Genomic DNA, 22,328 nt, shown 5'->3' on the forward strand with positions numbered 1-22,328 from the left:
ACAGAGAGGCATACACATCAAAAATAAAACCAGCAAATGGGAATAAGTTAAAAATGGTTTGTGTGGCAAAAGAAACTCATGCTAATGTAAAAAGATGCCTTACTGAATAAGAGTAAATATTTGTACATAGTACATCACTTAAAGGGCTAGTACCCTTGATTTATAGAAAGCATTCATAACTTGACAACAAACAAAAAATTCCAACAATCCCATCCAAAACTGGTCAGGAGAGATAAACAGACACTTCCCTAAGAAATAAGGGTAGCTAATGAGTATATGAAAAAGACTCTATTGTCATTATTAAGAAATACAAGTCAAAACGAGATACCATCTCACACCAGAGAGAATGACATGTATCAAAAAGTCTGAAAATAACCAGAGTTGTTATAATTATTTACCAGGATGTAATGAGAAAGAAACCCTCAATCATTGTTGGCTGGAATGTCATCTGGTTCCACCTCTATAGAAAGCAACATGAGGAGTTCTCAAAAAGTAAGAAAAAAACTCCCATACAACGCAGTAATACCATTTCTTGGCATCTACTTCCAAAACACAAAAACATTAATTCACATAACTATATACATACCTACTAAGAGTATGGAGCCCGCATGGCAGAGCCTGGCAAGCTACCCGTGCGTATTGGATATGCCAAAAACAGTAACAATATGTCTCTCAATGAGAGACGTTACTGGTGCCTGCTCAAACAAATCGATGAGCAACGGGATGACAGTGACAGTGATATACATACCTAAGTTCACTGAAGTTGCCAAGATATGGATAGAACCCAAATGTCCAACTATGGATGAATGAATAGAGTTGGGCATCTCTGTGTGTACATGTATGCACAAGCATGTGATAGAATACTATACAGCTGTGAGAAAGAACACAATCATGTAATGTGTCACTACAAGTAGGTATAGTGAAGTCAGCCAGAAGAAAGGGACAACACAGAATGATTTCTCTCATATGTGGGACCTAAAGACTCACACAGTAAAGGAGCAACAGAGTGCCAAAGGCTGAAAACTCCAGACCGTCTAGGAGTTGGGGTGGACGCTGTCCTGCAAGTCCCGGCAGCCACACACATGTCCTGCCACCACCACAGCCACGTAAACTCATCTACTAACCCTGCTCCAGAGACTCAATTACATCTTGAAAGAGATCAAACAGCTGCAAAAATTTCTCAGATGTCCAGTCCCTAAATGAGACTCCAGGGCAATCTAAGAACGGGGGTCAGCCAAATTCCCACCCTACCAAAGCCCCTTCAGCCCCACACTCACACTCCAACGGCTGCTGCCATGCCTCCATGGAGTGCCCAGGAACGACACCTCCAAACTCTACAATATTAACATCCCAGCAGGAGCACATCACATTAGCTAGGAATGGAACATAGAAGCCAACTAAGCTCCACTAACAAAAATATTAACGCAGAAGCCTCAATTAGCAACAACAGCTTAGTAAACCCTCAGACAAGAACTTCATGTCCCCATGGTGAGACAATTTTCACAAATTTTCTTTTACTGAAGTAATTTTTTTTTTCAATCTTTAGCCATTTAGTGGTAACACGAAATATAAAATAAATCATTGTGGGCCTGCTAAAGAGGCTTGCGAGGTGGCTGGGGAAAATGGAGACGACAGTGGTGGGAAGGTCACACTGAGGGTGGGATTGGTGTTGGAATACCGAATGCCTGTAACAAATCAAGTGTAACTGCAAACCATGATATTCAAATGGGGGGGGGGGACGAGAAGAGAAAAATAGCCAAAGGCAACTGACCTGGATTGTTGTTCCACAGAATTTAATTTAACAGACAGAAAAGGGGACTGGAAGGCAGGGGCCTCTGAAATACTGGTAGAGTGAAACAGGTACCCTAGTGGTGGGTATGGTGTTGAAATGATGGATGAATGAAAATATCATTAACAGTATTATAAATCATATAAAGCTACTGAAAATTTCCTGCCCCCATCGGAGAGCCTGGCAAACTCCCCGTGGCGTATTCATATGCCAAAACCAGTAACAATACTGAGTCTTATTCCCCTGATCCTGAAAGAGCCTCCAATGCAGCACCGTTGGGAAGGACGAGTAAAGAGAGGCTGCTAAACTCTCAGGGCTAGGACAAATGGAGACGGTACTGAGACCGCTCGAGAAATTCGACGATCAATGCAATGATGATAAATCATAATACCTCAATTTAAAAGTTTTAAAAGAAAATTCTTGGGAGTGGCTGCATCAGCTGCTATGACAGTATGCAGTAACCACCAGAATCATCAGAGAGCTAGAGAGAGCTCAGAGGGCTTGGCACACACAGGAGGCCCAGCACCACTAACAGTGACCCCCAAGCATAGAGCTGGGAGTAACCCAGTATTACCAAGTGCGGTTCCAAAAACAAAATAAGGTAAAAATATTTCCAATCACACCCTCAAAAACAACAGTAGCCTGGGAAATTAAAGCTCCCAATTTTCAATACTAGCTAAACAGCTACGGTCTACTAATTTGAATCTCCTCTCCCTGAGAAAATGGTAGGGAAAAAACTACTCGGGGATTGGGGCTAGAGCAATAGCACAGCGGGTAGGGCGTTTGCCTTGCACGCGGCCAACCCGGGTTCGATTCCCAGCATCCCATATGGTCCCCTGAGCACCGCCAGGGGTAATTCCTGAGTGCAGAGCCAGGAGTAACCCCTGTGCATCGCCGGGTGTGATCCAAAAAGAAAAAAAGAAAACCTATTCGGGGATATTCAAACATATTAAAGAGCACTTCGGCAGTTCATGCTATAAAATGAGACTGGCAGAGCCAGATCTGTCACAGGGAAAGAAGGCCAACACCCCCCTCTACTGGCTGTTTGTGTAACTACAGCCTGCAGCGCTTGCCTCTGGGGATCAGAAGAATCCAGTGCTGAGGGCCTGGAAATGGCAGCTGGGCTCATGCCCAGAATGCACCTGACTCAGGTTTGATTCCTGACAAAACACGGTCTCCTGAACGTAGCAAGATGCAGGTGAGGAGGGCCCCCTACACTGCTGTGTGGCCCGGAGAATCCCTGAGACTCAGGGCCCAAGCAACATCGCATTCTCAGGCCTTTGAATTAACCTGCCAGCCTGGATGGTTAAAAAAAAAAAAAAAAACAGGGCCTCCTGAGTCTGCCAAAATCAAAATACCCTGTATTTACATGTCCTCTTCTTACCTTTCCTCTCAGTTTTAGAGAAGTGACCCTATTCTCAGAGCTAATCTCTAATTTCTAATTTATTTGATGATTTGCGCTTCTCAAAATGTTTTTCAGCTACAAAAAAACAATTATGCAGGCACCATAATTTTTACTACTTTACTTACTTTAGTGAAAATTTTTTTTTTGGCTTCTGGGGTTATTCAGGGATTTTTTGGGCTCAGGGGTTTTTCCTGGCTCTGCACTCAGGAATTACTTTTGGCACTGCTCGAGGGACCATATGGGATGCTGTGGATGAATTCGGGTCTGCCAAGTGCAAGGTAAATGCCTTAACTGATATACTATTTCAGCCTCCTACTTTATTACTTCAGACCCCAACTATAAACGCCAGAAGTACAAAAGTACTAAAGGGGGACTGGAGTGATAGCACAGCAGGAAGGGCGTTGGCCTTGCACGAGGCCGACCTGGATTCAATGCCCAGCATCCCATGTGGTTCCCCGAGCACCGCCAGGAGTAATTCCTGAGTGTAGAGCCAGGAGTAACCCCTGTGCATCGCCAAGTGTGACCCAAAAAGCAAAAAAAAAAAAAAAGTACTAAAGGTTGACAACAAAGCCATAGTACAGGGAGGATTCAGCTACTGCTTTATTTCACTAAATGCTACATACTTCAAGTCTGTTTTATCAATCTTGAAAGTATGCAGAGTAATGTCTGAATGACTTTTTTTCTTTTAGGGTCTGGCCCATGCCCAGGTGTGTGCTCAGCGGTTTCATAACTGCACTCAGGAATCACTCCTTGCAGTGCTCAGGGGACCATAGAGGATGCCGAAGATCAAACCTGGGCTGGCTGCATGCAAGCAAGTGCTCTACCGGCTGTGTTATTGCTCGGGCTCTTGCCCAAATTAACTTTAGCCGCCCAGCAAGAGTCACCCTGCCACCCCCACCCTCTCAGCCACTAAACTGTTTGCAGGGTGTCAGGGAGACAACTTACAGAACTGCCTGTGCTAGGCCCCCGCTGGATACCTGCAAACACTCCTCTCCCCACCAGCACTGCCGGGCACGCCCCTGAGCCCCCAGCACTGGAGAGCAGCACCCCACTCCTGGCACAAGCACGAAATGCTCCACCAAGTGTCACTGGGAGTGACACCTGTGTCCCTGGGCAATGCTTGAGAAGCCCCCAAAAAATGAGTTTAAAAAAAAAAATTGAGGGCTGGAGCAATAGCACAGCGGGTAGGGCGTTTGCCTTGCACGCGGCCAACCCAGGTTTGAATCCCAGAATCCTATATGGTCCCCTGAGCACCGCCAGGGGTGATTCCTGAGTGCAGAGCCAGGAGTAACCCCTGTGCATCGCCGGGTGTGACCCAAAAAGCAAAAAAATAAAAAATAAAAAAAATTGGAATAAGTAAAGATAAGCAGTAAGAAAAATGTTAAATGTGAAACCTAAAGGACTCAAACTGATGTCCCCACTCCAATAATCTAAATGGCAACAGTAGTCCTTGATTACTGTGAAAATTAAAGTTAAATGAGAATGTTAAAAGAAAGAGATAGCAAATAGGTCAATAAATGAATGTTACTGTGATTGTACGGTGAGATATGAATCTTCCCTGGTTCATGCAACTAGTATTATTTACACTGGTTTCCAATAAGGAAGAGTGGAAGGTTGGCTGTGGGCCAACCCAACCTTTTAGGTGAATACTCTTAACGTTTCTAATTATCAAAGAACAAGTATAGTAATATTTTGCCTCAAAAATACATAATTATGATCCAAAGAGAATAGAACTTACCAAGAATAATGAAGAAAAACTAATTACACCTATCATAATGAGCCTAAATCAATAATCTAAAGCCTTATAACATAAAAAAGCCAGTAACATATGTCTTCAATGGTGAATTCTACTAATCACTTAAAGAAAAATTATGTCAGAGAGTATTTTCAACAGTAGAGCACATGTGAGGCCCTGGATTCAAATCCTGGCACAGACAAAGAAAAAGTATCACTTAAATTACAGCAAAATCCTTAACAAAATTAGCACTGTAGCCCTGTCGTCCCCTTGTTTATCGATTGCTCGAGCGGGCACCAGTAACATCTCCAATGTGAGACATGTTGTTACTGTTTTTGGCATATTGAATACGCCCCAGGTAGCTTGCCAGGCTCTGCCGTGTGGGCAGGATACTCTTGATAGAATAGCGGGTAGGACATTTGCCTTGCACACGGCCGACCTGGATTCGATTCCTCTGTCCCTTTCGGAGAGCCCGGCAAGCTTAACAAAATTACTGATTTAAATTAATGCTTACTAGGTGCTCATAATCACCAAGTGGTAGTTTAATTCATGGGAAACAAGGATAATTCAACATACAATTAGTCAGTGTGATACACCACATTAATAAAATGAAAGAAACATAATTATCTCATTGATACAGAAAAAGGCATGTGGCACAATTCAACTTTTTTTTTGAGGGGGGGGTCACAACCGGAAATACACAGGGGTTACTCCTGGCTCTGCACTCAGGAATTACTCCTGGCGGTGCTCGGGAGGCTATATGGGATGCTGGGGATCGAACCCAGGCCGGCTGCGTGCAAAGCAATCACCCTACCCACTGTGCTATTGCTCCAGCTCCACCCCCTCAACTTTTCCATGATGAGTAAACTCAACAAACTAGGAACAGTATATCCCTGATATAATAAAAATGTATGAAAATCCTACAACTAACACATAATCAACGGTAAAGTTTGAAAGCTTTCCTCTAAGAACTTCGCCTCTATGAGCTTGTCTTCTAAGAACCAAAACAAAGATAAGTTGCTTACACTATTTCTATTTAACACAGTAAGTCCTATTACAGGCAGTCTTAAACACAGCAATTAAACACAACAATTATGCAAGAAAAAGAAAAGGTGCTAAAAAAAAAAAAGGAAATTCATAGAGAAACAGACTCTGGAAACAACCGAAGTGCCTAAGAACAGATGACTGGATAAATAAACTATGGTGTATTTACACAGCGAATACTACACAGCCATTAGAAAAAAAATGAAGTCATGAAATGTGCTTATACATGAATGGACATGGAGAGCATCATGCTGAGTGACATGGGTTGGAGAGATATAGAATGATCACACTCATTTGCAAGATACAAAAAAGCAGTATGGAGGATACTAAAAAAAAATATGAGGATGAAACCCAAAGACAATAAAATGAGAGCCACGTAGACAGGTCCACAGTAGGAAATTTGCCATGGAGGGTGGTAGGTGGTGGTGGAGGGTATGCTGTGAGGAAAGACAAGGGACCCCTGTGACCATGAGAGTCGGTAATGATCACTCTGGACAATATCTGAGTGCTGCAGGAGATAAAGAGATACACATGATATCCTTTCAGTAACAGTATTGCAAAACACAGTGCCTAAAAGGGAATAAAAAGGGAAATAAAAGAAAAGTGACGGCCTGAATGACAGTATTTTGTAGATTTTAAAAGCTCTGATATTAATTCTAAAAAATTAGATCAAAGTTTTCTACCTGTATAACTTACTATGTTACCAATTATTAATGAAGTTTTTTATTTCACAAGCCTAGCTTATCATTTAGAACTCACCAAGTAATCAGGCACAAGGAGACCAAACAGAATACTGTTAATGCATTTTTGCCAAGAAGCATGTCAAATATCTCAATGACTGATTTTATAAAAAGCATTAATTTGTGAACACCACAGAACAGACCATAGAAATGGGACTCAAAAATGTGAAAGGAAAGTAAGATTTGGGGCCAGGGATGAGCTCAAATAGGACTAGAGAGCATGACTTAATCCTATTCCCAGCACTGTAGGGTCTGACCCTAGTGGACGTGGGCCTTCAGCACCTTCCCAGCAAACACCACCTGAAGCACTTTTGGGGTCCCCTAGTCCTTCCACCGAGCACCATCAGGTATGGACACCTAAGTAAGAAAGAGGCGCCTTGCATGCGCCCAATCCCAATACCACATGGTCCCAGGAGCACACTGGGCGCAGCCCTGGAGTCCCTCCGGCACGGCTGAGGGGCTAATCCGGGTAATTCCAGCACCACAGGGCCCAAGCAGCACCACATCTTCAGATCCTCACGCGGCAACACTGGCCTGGTTGGCCCAGAATCACTGGCGGGGCCCATAAACTAAGCCTGGGAGGCCCCTCTGTAGCACTGCACTGTTGTCCCATTGTTCATTGATTTTCTCAAGTGGGGACCAGTAACGTCTCCATTGTGAGACTTGTTACTGCACCGTCATATCGAAAATGCCAGAGGGAGCGGGATACTCTTGGTAGCTTGCCGGGCTCTCTGAGAGGGGCGGAGGAATCGAACCCAGGTCGGCCTCGTGCAAGGCAAATGCCCTACGCGATGTGCTCTTGCTCCAGTCCAGGGAGACCCCTCAAAAATATAAAAATTTAAAAGATATAGGAGGACTGGATAGTACAAAAGGCTGGAGCTTATACTCAGTATGAAGAAGCCCCAGGTTCAATTCCCAGCACCCCACGGCCCCCGGAGCAGGCCAGGTATGGTCCAAATGCCCAAAAGATAAAGGATAAAAGAACACTGAGTACTAATTATATGCCAAACCCCAACTAAATATAGTTGTCGAGGCTTTTGCAAGTTATCATTTTCACCATGAGTCAATCACTTCCAACTATTTTTTTTTTTTTTTACTTACTTGGTCAACTTGTGGTTCTTCATTGCTGTAAGAAATTCTCTGACAATCTCAGGACTCTGATGTCTGCATGGTGTTTTTGATATGTATTTTAAAGTCTAAAAAAGAAAGAAAAAAAAAGTAAGCATAAGATAAAGAACCTTGAGTGAGAAAAAAAGCACTGATGTGAGGTACCGTGCTTCATGCACACCACCTCTCTGGTATGCTTCCCCATAAGCTATAATGTCAGTCTAGTCATGAGAAATCAGCAGATAAGCAAAATCAAGTGACTGTCAACAACAAAACTGACCAGTCATCTTCAGACATGTGATGGTCCTGGAAAACAAGCACTTATTACAGACTGGAATATTATAGACTGTTAATTAGTGTCTTAAAGAAATTTAAAGAAACAAAAGTTTTTTAAAAAATTGTTACTGTGGATTGAATCCCTGAGCAAAGGGCAAAAACAGGAAATGATAAAAATCTTTAGTAATATGTAACAATGCTCATTTTTCAATTTTGATCACTGTGCCATCACTGTGGAAGATGTTAAAATATGAGAAACTAAGGAGAATGGTACGTAGGATCTCTCCATATACTATCTTTTCAAATCTTCTGCAACAGCAAATTTGCCTCAAAATTTAAAATTAAAGAATTTAAATTTAAAGAAGATACCCCACTGGACATGATGGAAGAATTTCAAGCCCCAAAACTAAATAGTAACCTCAAGTACCTGAGTCCCCCAAACAAGTATCAAACTGGTTTACACTCCTCCATAACAATGAATACTCACAGGCCAAATAAACACATACAGGCCCTCAGAATAAAAGTTTAACCCATATCTTCAAGTGAGTTACATTGCCTTTCATGTGAAGAACACTAAAAATATATACTCAGATCTAAAAGGCCTCAAAACATGACAACATCTTATGGCACCATTAATTTAAAGCAAGACTTAATAAAATAGCAGTGAAATAAACTGATGATCTAGTCAACAGTACTTAGGGCAGAGATAGTACAGGGATCAAGGTTTTTGCCTTGCAAGCCACCAGCCCCAGGTCTATCCATGGTACCACATATGGGCCCCGAGCACTGCCAGGAACGATCCCCGAACAGAGTGAGGAATAAGTCCTGAACACTACTACGTTTGGCCCCTAAACAGAGCAAAAAAATAAATAAAGGAGTACTTAATAGTTTAGGGCAGAAGAAAGTACAGGGATTAAGGTGCTGCCCCTGCATGCAGCTAACCCCAGTTCAATCCCTAATACTGCATAAGGTACCTCAAGAACCACCAGGACATTCCCTGAGGACAGAGCCAGGGTCAGCCCTGAGCTTATGGGAGATGGCCTAAGATCCAAAATCAAAATGAAAATGTAATAGTTTATAAATTATAATTGTATATAATTGTATATAAAATGGGGTGAAGCAATAGCGCAGTGGGTAGGGCGTTTGCCTTGTACACGGCTGGCCCCGGATTCGTCTCCTCCGCCCCTCTCAGAGAGCCCGACAAGCTACCAAGAGTATCCCGCCTTGCCAGGCTCTGCAGCTCCCCGTGGCCTATTCGATATGCCAAAAACAGTAACAAGTCTCACAATGGAGACGTTCCTGGTGCCCACTTGAGCAAATCGATGAACAATGGAATGACAGTGCTACAGTGACAGTGCAATGCAGTATTAAGTATTAATACAGTGACATTAATTAATGACATGATATATCCTATAATGACACATAATAATTGCAAGTCATCAAAAAACAGAGCAACGTTCAGGAAACAGAGGTTCAAGGCCTAGTATGTGATGCTGGGAATTACTCAGATGATCCCAACAGTGTTCCAGGGATGCCAGGGGTATAACCCAGCAGTGCCCAGGAAACCATGCGGCTGCTGGGGAATCTAACCAGAACTGGAAGCAAGGAACGTGCCTTAAGCCCTGTACTACCTCTCCGTCTAAATAGTGAATATTAACAGTTTTCAGTGAGTTTGTTAATCTGAGGGTGGCCTTGGGCATCCCTGACATACATCTGATACTAGAGGGGAGAGTGCCTTTGACAATTCCTTCCAGCTTGCTAATCCTCCCAACAGAGCAAATGCCTTCAGTTTTACAAACAATAAAAACTAGATACTAGAGCCTGAGTAACAGCTCAAGTAGCAGACCACATGCCAAGCATGAATAAGGTCCTGAATTCAATCCTCTGCACCACAAGGCCCCCTCAATGCTAAGATGGCGCTGGAACACCAATTCATCAGCCACTGCTACTCCTACGCTGAACATCACAAAAGTGGCCCCAGACACACCAGCACCAATGGGTATGACACCTATATTTAACATAGGGTCACAGATGGTCCAGCCTTTCTGGAAAACAATATGGACATTCCTGAAAATCCAGGCACTGAGATTCCACTTGATCCAGCAACCCAACTTCTTGGAATACACCCCAACGACCCAAGGACAAAATGGAGAAAAGACATTTGCACTCATTGTTTTCTGCAGCACTATCCACAATAGCCAAAATCTGGAAACAACCAGATTTTGTCCAAGAGTAAATGACTGGATAGAGAAAGTATGGCACATATACAAAATGGAATAAATCATGCAATTTACTGCTACATGAATGAATCTGGAACTTCTCTTGTTGAGTCAAGTTATTCAAAGGGAGAGAGAGCAACACAGAATGATCGCTCTCATATGTGGGATAAAAAGAAACATAACAGTGAAATAGCAAATGCCCAAAGCCAATGGAAACAAAAAACATGAAAACTGGTATTTGGTAGGAAACAAAAGAAAAGAAAGAAAAGAAAAGAAAAGAAAAGAAAAGAAAAGAAAAGAAAAGAAAAGAAAAGAAAAGAAAAGAAAAGAAAAGACACTAATCAGCAGAACAGCTGCCTCCCCCTGCCCATGGTGATGTGGGTAGACCCTCTAGAAGCCTAGGCTTACTTCATAGGTGATAGTATTCAAGTTCTGTTGCCCAGAACTGTGTTTATTCTTCCCACTTTCTTTACGTTGCTCTTTGAGATCAGTGAGTAACTGGAAGACCTAGGAAGAGATATGCAAAACATTATTATACATGAATTTGAGAACTGTTATCTATTTCAAAGTCACTTTTAAGGATAAATACAATGCTAATTCTTTTCTCCTTTGCAGTTATTAGAGCAAACGTGCATCCAAGAAGTCCAAGAACCTGACCTTGCTCTGGGGGTACGGGATGGAGGAATTTAGGCCATGCCGGGAGATGCCTAAAAGGTTACTGCTATCTCTGCACTCAGAAATCACTCCGGAACCGTGCTGGGTCAAGAAATAACATTTCTCAATCCAGAGGACTTTGCCTGTAGAGCTAAAAGAACTTTGAGCAGAATTAATGTTTGGCAGGTGACAGAAAGCCTTACCAGCTGTACTATACAGAATCAAGACAACATGAAAAAGCGAGAAAAACTGATGACCTCAGAAGATTAATCCCAGTGTCCATATCAATTTTATCTTACTATACAAAGCTCTAGCCTTGATACAGAAACATTGGCATAAACCAGTTTAAAGCCTGTTCCTTTGTTCCATAAATGTTTATTCTGTGGAAGCTACTATGAAGTAAATTCAAATATAAATGTAAATAAACATTTACTCATGTAAAAAAAAAAAAAATCACTCCGGGCAGGCCTCAGAGGACCATATGGAACTCTGGAGATCGATCTGGACCAACCACATGCAAGGAAAGTATCCTACTCACTGTACTATCTCTCTAGCACCAGAAGAACCTAACATTTAAAACATGTTTTAAGTCAAATAATCAAATGCTTAAATTTATGAACAATATGGCAAGCTACCCACTGGCGAATTCGATATGCCAAAAACAATAAGTCTCACACTGGAGACGTTACTGGTGCCCACTCGAGCAAATCGATGAGCAGCGAGATGACAATGATACAGTGATGCCTCTCGGGGAACCTGGCAAGCTTTAGGATTATGGAGAGCTGAAGAGATAGTGCAGGGATTAAGGTCTTGCATGCAGCCAAATCCAGTTTAATTCCTTCCATGGCATATTACTCTTTAAGCAGTGTCAATGAGGTCCCAAACCAACCCCCAACACTACCGAAGTCTCTGAGATCTTGAGAAGGGTGCCTACAGCAAATTAAAGTTTTTCCAGCTTCCCGAATTACTATATAAATGACCAAACTTCAATACTCCAGGGTCTACCAGATGGTGCCGTCTGTGCTATTTTAAAGAGGGAAGTCATAATAAATTCAGTTATTTCTAACCAAATCTAATTCAACAGTCTCCAGAAGCAAAGGACAAATTATGAGAGACAAAAACAGTCTCCTTTGAAGCTCCTTACCTCATAGTTACTGAGCAGCGCAGCGTTGGCATCCTTTCTGCAAAAGAAAAGGAAATTATCAGTTTGGATTCACATACTTTTGTGGGAATCAAATCTCTGTAAACAATTTTAGTCAAGAACGGTAGTCTAGTTAAGGAGCTTAGGACTACACCCCAAAACTGAGAAACACCCTAAGTCCTACTAATTTACATGGCAGTGGATTTACCAGAGAAATCTACTCTTCCTTGGAGGTGGTGAGGGGAAACACCCAGCAGTGCTCAAGGCTGATTCTTGGCTCCTGCAGTCCCGGGAAACCAGATACAGTGCCAAAGATCAAACTGGGGTCTGCTGCATGTGAGGCAAGCACCTTAATCCCCACGCTATCTCCCCAGCCAGTCTAGTCAAATAGACATGGGTAAACATGGCTGCATAAATTCTTAATATTATTCTTATCCCTAATCCAAGTAACCAGAAATAAGAAAAGTCAGACACAACAGGGAAAAGAGTTAATTATAAGAACACAGGAGCAGGGGCTGGAGCAATAGCACAGCGGATAGGGTGTTTGCCTTGCACGTGGCCAACCCGGGTTCAATTCCCTGCATCCCATACGGTCCCCTGAGCACGGCCAGGAGATTACTTAGTGATTACTTAGTGCAGAGCCAGGAGTAACCCCTAAGCATCACCAAGTGTGACATCTCTCCACCACCAAAAAAAAAAAAAAAAGAACACAGGAGCAAATGAAAGTAGGATGTCAATAAACAAAGTATGCTATAAAAATCAGAGAGACGAGGCTGGAGATATAGGACAGCAGGTAAAGCACTTGCTTTGCATGTGGCTGACTGGGATTCAATCCTTAGCACCTCATACTGTATCCTGAGCATGGCCAGGAATGACCCCTGAGCACAGACCCGGAGTAAGTCCTGAGCACCTCCAGGTTTGGGCGAAAAGCAAATTTAAAAAATTTTAAAAACCCAAGAAAAAGTGCTACCCCATCCCACAACCATGTCTCCTGCCCATACACCTGCTTTCTGTAACAGTCTCAGAAAGTTACAGTATCTGGAACTTTGATACTGTGGGTATACTGTGTATCAGAAATGAAATCTTCACTTAATACCAGCAACTGAGAATTCCCATAATGGCAAGAATCCTGCCACAAATACTAACTCAATAGCAAACAGTTGTGAAGCCCTTGCATTTCTGATTATGCCTTACAATATCATCACAACCCTTCCCTCCCATCAGGGTCCTGGCGGCCCTCACAACCACCCTCTGCCACTTCTGAAGAGCCACATTCATAACCACACCCATAACTCCACTCAAAGTCACTTGTAGCCCAAACCACTGGCTGTATGCACGACAGCTCAACTCACCACACTGCACACTTTACCTGCCATGAATCCCTGGGCCTGGGGGAGCTGGGCTGCTGCCAAGGACTTCATACTGTGAAAACTATTTCTAGTTCTAGCCCCACAAACCACTAAAAAAAAAAATAAATAAAATAAAAAGCTTTGGATCCTTGGATGATGGTAAGAAATCAGAGGGTGGTCAGGGGAGGGGGGGGTTACTGTCAGAGGGTGTGTGTGTGTGTGTGTGTGTGTGTGTGTGTGTGATTTTCTCGCTCTATTTTACTGTTAGAGTGTGTGTGTGTGTGTGTGTGTGTGTGTGTGTGTATGTATGTATGTGTGTGTGTGGTTTTCTCGATCTATTTTTTCCCTTTTGGTGGGGTTGGGGGAGAGACACACTTAACTGTGCTTAGGGCTTGAAGGACACCTCAAAGCCCAGTAGCCCACAGCCACAGCCAACACACACAGATTTAGACATGATTTAGAGAAGGCACAGCTCCACTTCTAATCTCAAAAGGACGAGCAGCTGAATCTTTCCAGCTGGGACTAGTGTATGGGCCGAAAACTCAGGTATTCTTAGAATGGGGGTGGGCTGAATCCCTGCCCCCGCCGGAAAGCCCAGCAGGCCCTCTCCCCTCCACACTCAAACCCAGCATCACATCTCCAAGAAAACATGAGACTGCCGATTCTTATTGCAGGGTTGTAGCTTGTGGACCAGGCAGTTCCCTATTTTCATAGTACTATCAGCACCGCCGGCTCACGGCGAGTCTGACTGGAGACCTGCATAGAAGCCCACCACGCTTGATGGGCTAAGTAACACAGGGGGCTCAACTAGCACTAACAGCAGGTCCGCAATGACTTTAAGAACATCATCGTGAGATGTGACAATTACCACAAACTGACTCACTAAGCTAAGATTTAATAATTCCACTTGCCTCTGTACTGCAACAAACAAAGTAATTTTGGTTGTGCCTCCAAGGTGACAGGCTGGGGTGGAAGGTGGGAAACTGGTGGGGGGAAGGCACACTGACCGAACTCCTGAAGCAACTGTGTTGTGAACAATTTGGTAAATCACAGGGTTACAACAAAAATAATTTGAAAAATTAAAAAGTGGTTAAAAATATTTTAAAAAATAAATCACTGCAGGGTCTGGTGTGATAGAACAGCGGTTAGGGCGTTTGCCTTGCGCGCAGCCAACCCACCCGGGTTCGAATCCCAGCATCCCATATGGTCCCCTGAGCACTGCCAGTAGTAATTCCTGAGTGAAGAGCCAGGAGTTACCCCTGTGCATCGCCGGGTGTGACGCAAAAATAAATAAATATATAAATAAATAAAATAAAATAAATGAATCACTGCAGGACTGAGGAGGCATTGAAATTAGCCCCACACAGGGGTATGGTGCCACCAACAGGTCAACCTGTACCTGCAGGGCGAGTGCATCAGCAGCCTGATGGTGGCCACAGGCTTCCTGACGCCCCAAAATTGCCGCTGTGCCTTTGGCTGGACCCCAACAACTTGGGACCAAGTTTACCAAGAAATTAAATGGCCAAAAGTTAGGTATGTGGGAACCACGCCCACAAATCACCTCTGGCTCAGCTATACAAGCTCATTTATTGGCCTTATTTCAGAGACCCATAGATAAATCTCGAAAGAGATCAAAAGTTGCAGTTAATCTCATACCTGCGCAAGGCTGAACAGACTGAGGTAAATCGAAGGGGGCCAGGTTGGCCTGGTGGCCAGCCCAAGCAGAGCCCCAGCAGCCACTTGTTTCCACAATCCAAAACTGCCACCATACCCCCAGTCTGACTCCACCATCTCAGAACAGACCTCACCAAGATATAATGTTGAAAATTCTGGCATGCGGGTTTTTTGACTGAAATCTCCAGGCTTTCTTGGAGCTGGGACCGGCTACCTCCCCCCACTTCCCAATACTCATGGAAGCACTGGCAGTCACCCCCACGAACCAATTCCAGTGCCACCCTGAATGTTCTACCTTGCTTCAGAGACCCATAAATAAATCCCGAAAGAGATCAAAAGCGGGGGCTGGAGCAATAGCACAGCAGGTAGGGCGTTTGCTTTGCACGCAGCCGACCCGGGTTCGATTCCCAGCATCCCATATGGTCCCCTGAGCGCCGCCAGGAGTAACTCCTGAGTGCAAAGCCAGGAGCTAACCCCTGTGCATTGCTGGGTGTGACCCAAAAAGCAAAAAAAAAAAAAGAGAGAGAGAGAGAGAGAGAGAAATCAAAAGCCACAGTTAAGCTTGGATCCGCGCATGGCTGAACATACTGGGGTAAATCAGAGAGGGATGGGTTGCCCGGTGCCTGCCCAAGAGAGCCCCCAGCAGCTGACTGCTTTCACAATACAAAACTGCTGCCATACCCCCAGCCTGACCCCACCATCTCACCAAGATATAATCTGCTGAACATTTTGGTATGTGGGTTTTGTGACTGAAATCTCCAGGCTTTCTCGGGGTCAGGATGGGCTCCTTCCCCCCACCTCCCTATACTTCCAGAAGCCTTGGCAGTCACATCCACACCCCAAAGCCCAATTGAAAAGCTACTCCAGCCTCACCGTCCCAATAAAAATCCAAATGCCCTAAACAAACACATATGTAGCACCTGTATTGCAAAACATAATGCATAAAAGGAAAAGGAGAGAGAAAGCAACAAGGAAAGTGCCTCCCATAGAGGAAAGCTGCGGGGAGGGGGAGGGGTTTGGGGATGGTGGTGGGGAAACGGGATATCGGTGGTGGGAAATGTACACTGGTGGAGGAAAGGGTGCTGGATCATTGTATGACTGAAACCCAATTATAAACAGTTTTGTAATGCTCTATCGGAAGGAAGGAAGGAAGGAAGGAAGGAAGGAAGGAAGGAAGGAAGGAAGGAAGGAAGGAAGGAAGGAAGGAAGGAAGGAAGGAAGGAAGGAAGGAAGGAAGGAAGGACCCCCACAATCCACAACACCCTCAAAAATCACAAACCAGAAAAAGCAAGAAGTCACTGGGAGAGGACCCACAGTAGGAAAGGCAAAAAGCAACACTCGGACTATTCCATCCTAAAGCAAACTCCACAGACTCAGCATCAGGATACAGCAGACACTCGACCACCAATGTAGAGAGCACTGAAGATTCTACCAGGACCAACCAGCTCTAGAACCTCTCAGTGACTTCACAGACACCACAATAAGGATGTTTAATGAGTTAAAGGAAATGATGGTACTGTTAGTATAATCACAAGACAAAGGCATGAGGATGAAAATGAGAAAACTTCTATCAGAAGTGGAAGAACTGAAGAGTATGGTAGGTGAAACAAGCACTGTAGCATTATCATCCTGTTGTTCATCGATTTGCCCGAGCGGGCACCACTAACATCTCCATTGTGAGACTTGTTACTGTTTTTGGAATTTCGAATACGCCACGAGTAGCTTGCAGGCTCTGCCGTGTAGGCGGGATACTCTTGGTAGCTTGTCGGGCTCTCTGAGAGGGACAGAGGAATGGAACCTGGGTTGGCCGCATGCAAAGCAAATGCCCTACCTGCTGTGCTAATAGCTCAGCACCAGAGTAACAGAAGCTGAGCTAATAATAATAATAATAATAATAATAATTTTTTTAAAAATCAGTGAGCTCCAAGTCAAGATGTCAGAAACCTTCCCTAAGTTTTTCGACTAACACAACAAAATGGGGATACTTAGAAGAATAGTAGAGATTCTAAACCCAGCTCTATCACATAATAGCTCTGTGAATTTGGGCAAACTATACTACCTCTCTCTGTTTAAATGTCTGCATCTCTGAAATAACGATTTTAGTACCAAGTTTGTACAACTCATAACAGGGTTGACTTGAAATATGTCAAGCACCTGGAAAACACTAAGTGCTGAAAACTATGATTATCACTACTGTCTATAATTAATAGCACCTCATAAAAATGATACATAAATTAAAAGACAAGGGGCCTGAGCTGATAGTACACTAAGTAGAGAACTTGCCTTGCACAAAACTGACCTGGATTCAATCCCCGGCACCCCATGTAGTCCCCTGAAACTGCCAGGAGTGATTCCTGAGCAGTACCAGAAGTAAGCCCAGAGCACAGTTGGAGAGGCAGAAGAGAAAGGAAAGGACAGAGGAGGACAGGACAGGACAGGGGAGGGGAGCGGAGAGGAGGGGAGGGGAGGGGAGGAGGGAAGGGGAAGGGGGGGGGGAGGGGAGGGGAGGGGAGGGGAGGGGAGGGGAGGGGAGAGGAAAATCCTTTTTGTATTTTCTTTGATAGTGGTTTGGTTTTTGAACCACAGTGGGGAATCTGGGGGTTACTCAAGGAGCAGCCTCAGTTTCCCCTTGCCAGTGAGAGAGGAAGGCAGAGTTTTCTCTTGCTAGGTGCTTCATCTCTCTACCATAAACCTAACACGTATTTCATCCCCAAGGTCCTATCTTAAAAATCCCAGGAATTCCCCAGGACAAAAAATTCTACCCTGCACCCCAGAGGGAAGCAGGTGAGTCCTCCATCTGCCCAAACAGAGCCCCGGGAGCTGAAAACCCCCAGAACCCAATTGTCACCATGCTCACGGCCATACGGCCCCATCCAGGTATGAATCTGCTGAAAAACTCAGGTATGTGGAGTGTAACCGAAATCTCCAGGCTCTCATGGAGTCGGGGATGGGCGATCTCCCCCAGCTCCCTGCTCTACCAGGAGCCTGGCAGTCATGCCTACGAACTGCTTCTGGTACCATATAAGCTCATCAACTGACCCTGATCCAGAGGTTCAAATAAATCTCAAAAGATCAGCAAGTTGCAGAGATGCTTCTGGACCATTTAGTTAAAACTGTAACCCCAGCTGTATCATCCCATCAAAATTTTAGAATTCCTGGAGCGACATCTCATACTCTACACCACTGATACACTAGGAGTAGCACAGCACACTGAATGGGACATAAAGCAACAACCCAATCTTGATACAACATTTTAGTAATCTCTTATATAAGTGCTAAAGGGTTCCAGGGTGAGATACAACAATCTTCACACTCTTTGAAGGAAACCTTTTTTGATCATTTTTAGCAAATTGATAATAACAGGCAATACAAAAAAATATATTTAGGGCCTGCTATTGGGGCAGGCCTGGGCAGTGGCTGGGGAAATTGGAAACAATGGTGGTGGGAAGGGGAATGGAGATGGGACTGGTGTTGGAATACTGAATGCAATACATCACTGTGAACAACTTTATGAAAGTAAAATTAAATTTTTTAAAATTCTGCTTGGAGTTTAGGCTCAAGTGAAGCCCGCAAAGCCTGAGGCAAGCGGCTAGAAAGACAAACCAGTAACTTCTTTCATCTTCGGTAACATTTGTCGGTTGGTCAGAAGTTCAGTTGACCAGAGAGCCTCCAAAAGGGGTACCCAAAACTTCCTTCTAACTTGGTCCTATACCAAGTTCCTTCCCACTTGGGGAGCTCCTTTCCTTTTCTCTTCTACTTTCCAATAAGCGCTTCTACTTTCTGCCTCTGAGTCTGAGCATCTTTATTATTAGAAGAGCCTGGAAATTGTGAACGAGCAGAGACCGCCGCTACTGCCTCCCCATCATGACCCTGAATTACTCCCAGGTACTCTCAGGTGGTGCTCAGGGAAGCATGTCTCGGGGAGCTGAAGCCCTGCCCTACCTCCCAAGCACTCTAATTCTCTGAGCTGTCTCCTTGGTCCCTATTACACATTCTTAAACTAGGAGTTGAACTGACACGAATGAGAACAAATTTTTTAAAACATGGACAAATTAGATGGGCAATTTACCCAAAATAACAAATGAAGCAAAACATCTAAGTGATTAACACAAGAACTCAACCTAAGGTCAAAGGACTATAAAGTCAGCACTACAGTCAAATCAACACCTGAAGTTTATGAAATGCAGTAACAGTAGGGAGTTCACAAAGTGCAGCTTTATCCAAATATATTTATTCGCAAAAATATCAAATTTAAAAAGAAATCCAACAGAGGAAGAATACTGTGATTAGTATACATAACATGGTTCATTTAAATTATTAAGCAACAAATCAAATCACATGTCATCTCTGCCTACTTAATCAGGAAGTCAGCTCACAAAGCATCCTACTTTTGCCTGAAATTGAGTTACAACTCCCCATTTGCATAAAATACACTACAATTAAGAAATTCAAACCCAACTTGGGTTATTTTACTTCAAAATAACCCAAGGCCACCAGTGTCATCCCATTGTCACCATTTCCTTTCCTGATAGATAGGGCTTCTCTATCATGCAGAGTATCCCATGCCCTGGGAAATTTGACCTTGGCTCTTCCTAGTTATTGCCCCATTATCTAGGTCAATACTGTTAATGCAAGAATCCAAAGAACATCATCTGCCTTTTCTTGAACCGAATACAAAGAGGGGGGAAACTCTTTGATGTGTATTTTAATACACCCGTGTCTGGGGTGCAGAGAAACAATAGATACTGCAATACTCCTTTTTCCCCTTCAACTCATAAATCTACTGCCTTTTACACAGGTACTGCATCTTGCAGAATCTGGCCGGCATAAACTGATGTCTTCTTTTATTAGGAAGATAGTTTCTTTTTTAAACCCATAAATGCCAATGTATACAAGACCATCCTTTACTCTGTACGTCAAAAAGCAGTGTGTCATACCTCTACTACTGAACACTTCTGTTAGAAGACTATTGTCTCTTAGACTATTGAATCCACAGAGATTTAAAAGCATGATTGTTTGCAATAGTTTTCTTACAGTATATCCGAATTTATCATCAAGAAGAATATATTTCCCACTCACTTTATCTTTGATGTTACCAATATCCTGGGAGTGGGAATTTCACATTTACACTGATATGAAGCTGTACCAGGAGAGGCAGAAATACAGAGTATCTTTCTCAGCTGAAACAGCATCTTTCCATGACTTGTTTTCTGAACTAGCTTGAATACATGTGCTCAGTTTTCATAGAACTAAATTAGGAGATGGTTTTACTGCCAGTGTTCTGAATGTTTCTGAATTGCTTCGTGCCTTAGATCCAAAACATTTATAACTTCAGTTTCTTAAGGACACATAGGATTTTTATGTACTATGGCAAATATTCCAAAAAACAAGTTTGATAGTGTATTGATCCAAACCAAAAAATACAGATTCCTGGAATATGAAAGTTAAAAAAAAAAAAAGCAGTGTGTCTACCCTTTCATGAAGTCTTTAATGAACTGTGTGTGTCAGAGAGGGAAAACCTAAGGTAGTTTTTATCTCAAGCAGTTACTCTACCACAAGATATTTGTCTTAAAAAGTCATTAAAAGCCAGAGAGAGCCTTGCAAACAACCCTAATTTGGTCCCCCACACAGCCAGGAGTGATCCCAGAGCACTTAGTCACAAGTAAGCCCTGAGAGCTGCTGGGTGTGGGCCAAGAGCGCTCCCCACACCCCCACCAAAAAACAGTGATGTGAAAAAAGTTACCTCGGGACAGGCAAGCACAGGTAGAAGAACGCTGCCCAATAAATACTAGGCCAAACCAGGTTTAATTTCAGGCACCCCATATGCTACCATAAAGACTGCCAGAAGTGATCACTGACCATAGCTCATAACTGGGTTGTAGCCCCCAAAAAACAATCATAATAAAACTATTACCTCAATTAAAAAAAAAAAGAAACAAACTACTGTATCACTGTCATCCCATTGTTCGCCAATTTACTTGAGCGGGCACCAGTAACGTCTCTATTATACTCAACCCTGAGATTGTAGCAGCCTCTCCTTACTCGTCTTTGCCAGTGATGGAGGCTCTGTCAGGGTCAGGGGAATGAGACCTACCATTGCTGTTTTTGGCATATCGAATAAGCCATGGGTAGCTTGCCAAGCTCTGCCATGAGGGTGGGATACTCTCGGTAGCTTGCCGGGCTCTCCAAGAGGTACGTATATATCTGTTACTGTATGTGGAATATGAAAACGCCACAGGGAGCTTGCCAGGCTCTCCCGAGCAGGCAACAGACTCTCGGTAGCTTGTCAGGTTCTCCAAGAGGGAGAACGAGGCTATCAAATGTCAGTGGCCACGGGGCTTTGGGGAGCTTGGTTTTATTGTCTCTGGACGCTGGCCGTTGATGGGATTACACGGCATGGGATTACACAGCACCGGGGGCAGTTTCTGGGTGTGACTGCCTACTGGAAAATGGGGGATCTGGGTGGAAGAGGCCCAGTCCCGATCTGAGCAGCCTTGGAGATCTTGGTCCCGGGTCCCACACACCTGGGTTCCTCTGCTGGTTCCTTCAAAAAAAAAAAAAACTACTGTAGACACTTAAAACAACTGGCCAAAATACAATCTTCAAATTGTTATGCCACAAAAATGTCTTTTTTTTTTAAATCCAGGTTTTATGAGGAATCTGAGTATGTTTATTTTTGTCTGCTTTGTTGTTATGCTGAAATAGAGCAGAGTAAATGCTTTACTAATGATTTATATCCTCAGCCCCACACACAAGTTCTAGTTTAGGATCCATAAATAAATACTAGCTATATCACTATTAAATTGCCTGGTGTGATTACAGTTAGAAAAATTCTCTTATTGGAGAGTGGAAGAGACTCAGCAGTGCTCAGGAGTCCAGGGGTCATTCCTGGTAGTGCCAAGGATCAAACTCAGAGAAGGTACGTGTTCCAGCCCTTTGAGTCGTCTCCCATCCCCAGAGAATGCCCTTCTGAACCTGTATGACCTGAAAGGAGAGGGTCGCAGACAGCTCACTGGGCCAGAGGACATGCTCTGTCTGCACAGCCCCCAGCTTAGAGCACTGCTGAGTGCTGTGAGGAGCAACCTCTAAGCACTGACCCAGGAGCAGTCCCATCATCACTAAGTTGAAAAAACACACTAATATAACTTACAATTAGGAACTCCAAGAGAGAGCGTGAAGGCCTGGAGTCCTGCTC

The 22,328-nt window shown here is 43.7% G+C and overlaps 1 protein-coding gene across 2 annotated transcripts in view; it reads right to left on the reverse strand.

Annotated features, from left to right (window-relative positions):
- CRCP (CGRP receptor component) overlaps positions 1 to 22,328 on the reverse strand; it is a 39,521-nt gene that overhangs the window by 11,426 nt on the left and 5,767 nt on the right. For both annotated transcript variants that reach the window (XM_055135244.1, XM_055135245.1), the window contains exons 2-4: positions 12,114 to 12,150; positions 10,724 to 10,822; positions 7,815 to 7,909 (exon numbers count right to left, since the gene is read on the reverse strand). In XM_055135244.1, coding sequence (XP_054991219.1) covers positions 7,815 to 7,909; positions 10,724 to 10,822; positions 12,114 to 12,150 — 231 coding nt within the window. The remainder of the gene's footprint in view (positions 1 to 7,814; positions 7,910 to 10,723; positions 10,823 to 12,113; positions 12,151 to 22,328) is intronic.

The sequence above is a fragment of the Sorex araneus genome, chromosome 4 (assembly GCF_027595985.1).
Source record: "Sorex araneus isolate mSorAra2 chromosome 4, mSorAra2.pri, whole genome shotgun sequence".
In the NCBI taxonomy this organism is placed as follows: Eukaryota; Metazoa; Chordata; class Mammalia; order Eulipotyphla; family Soricidae; genus Sorex; species Sorex araneus.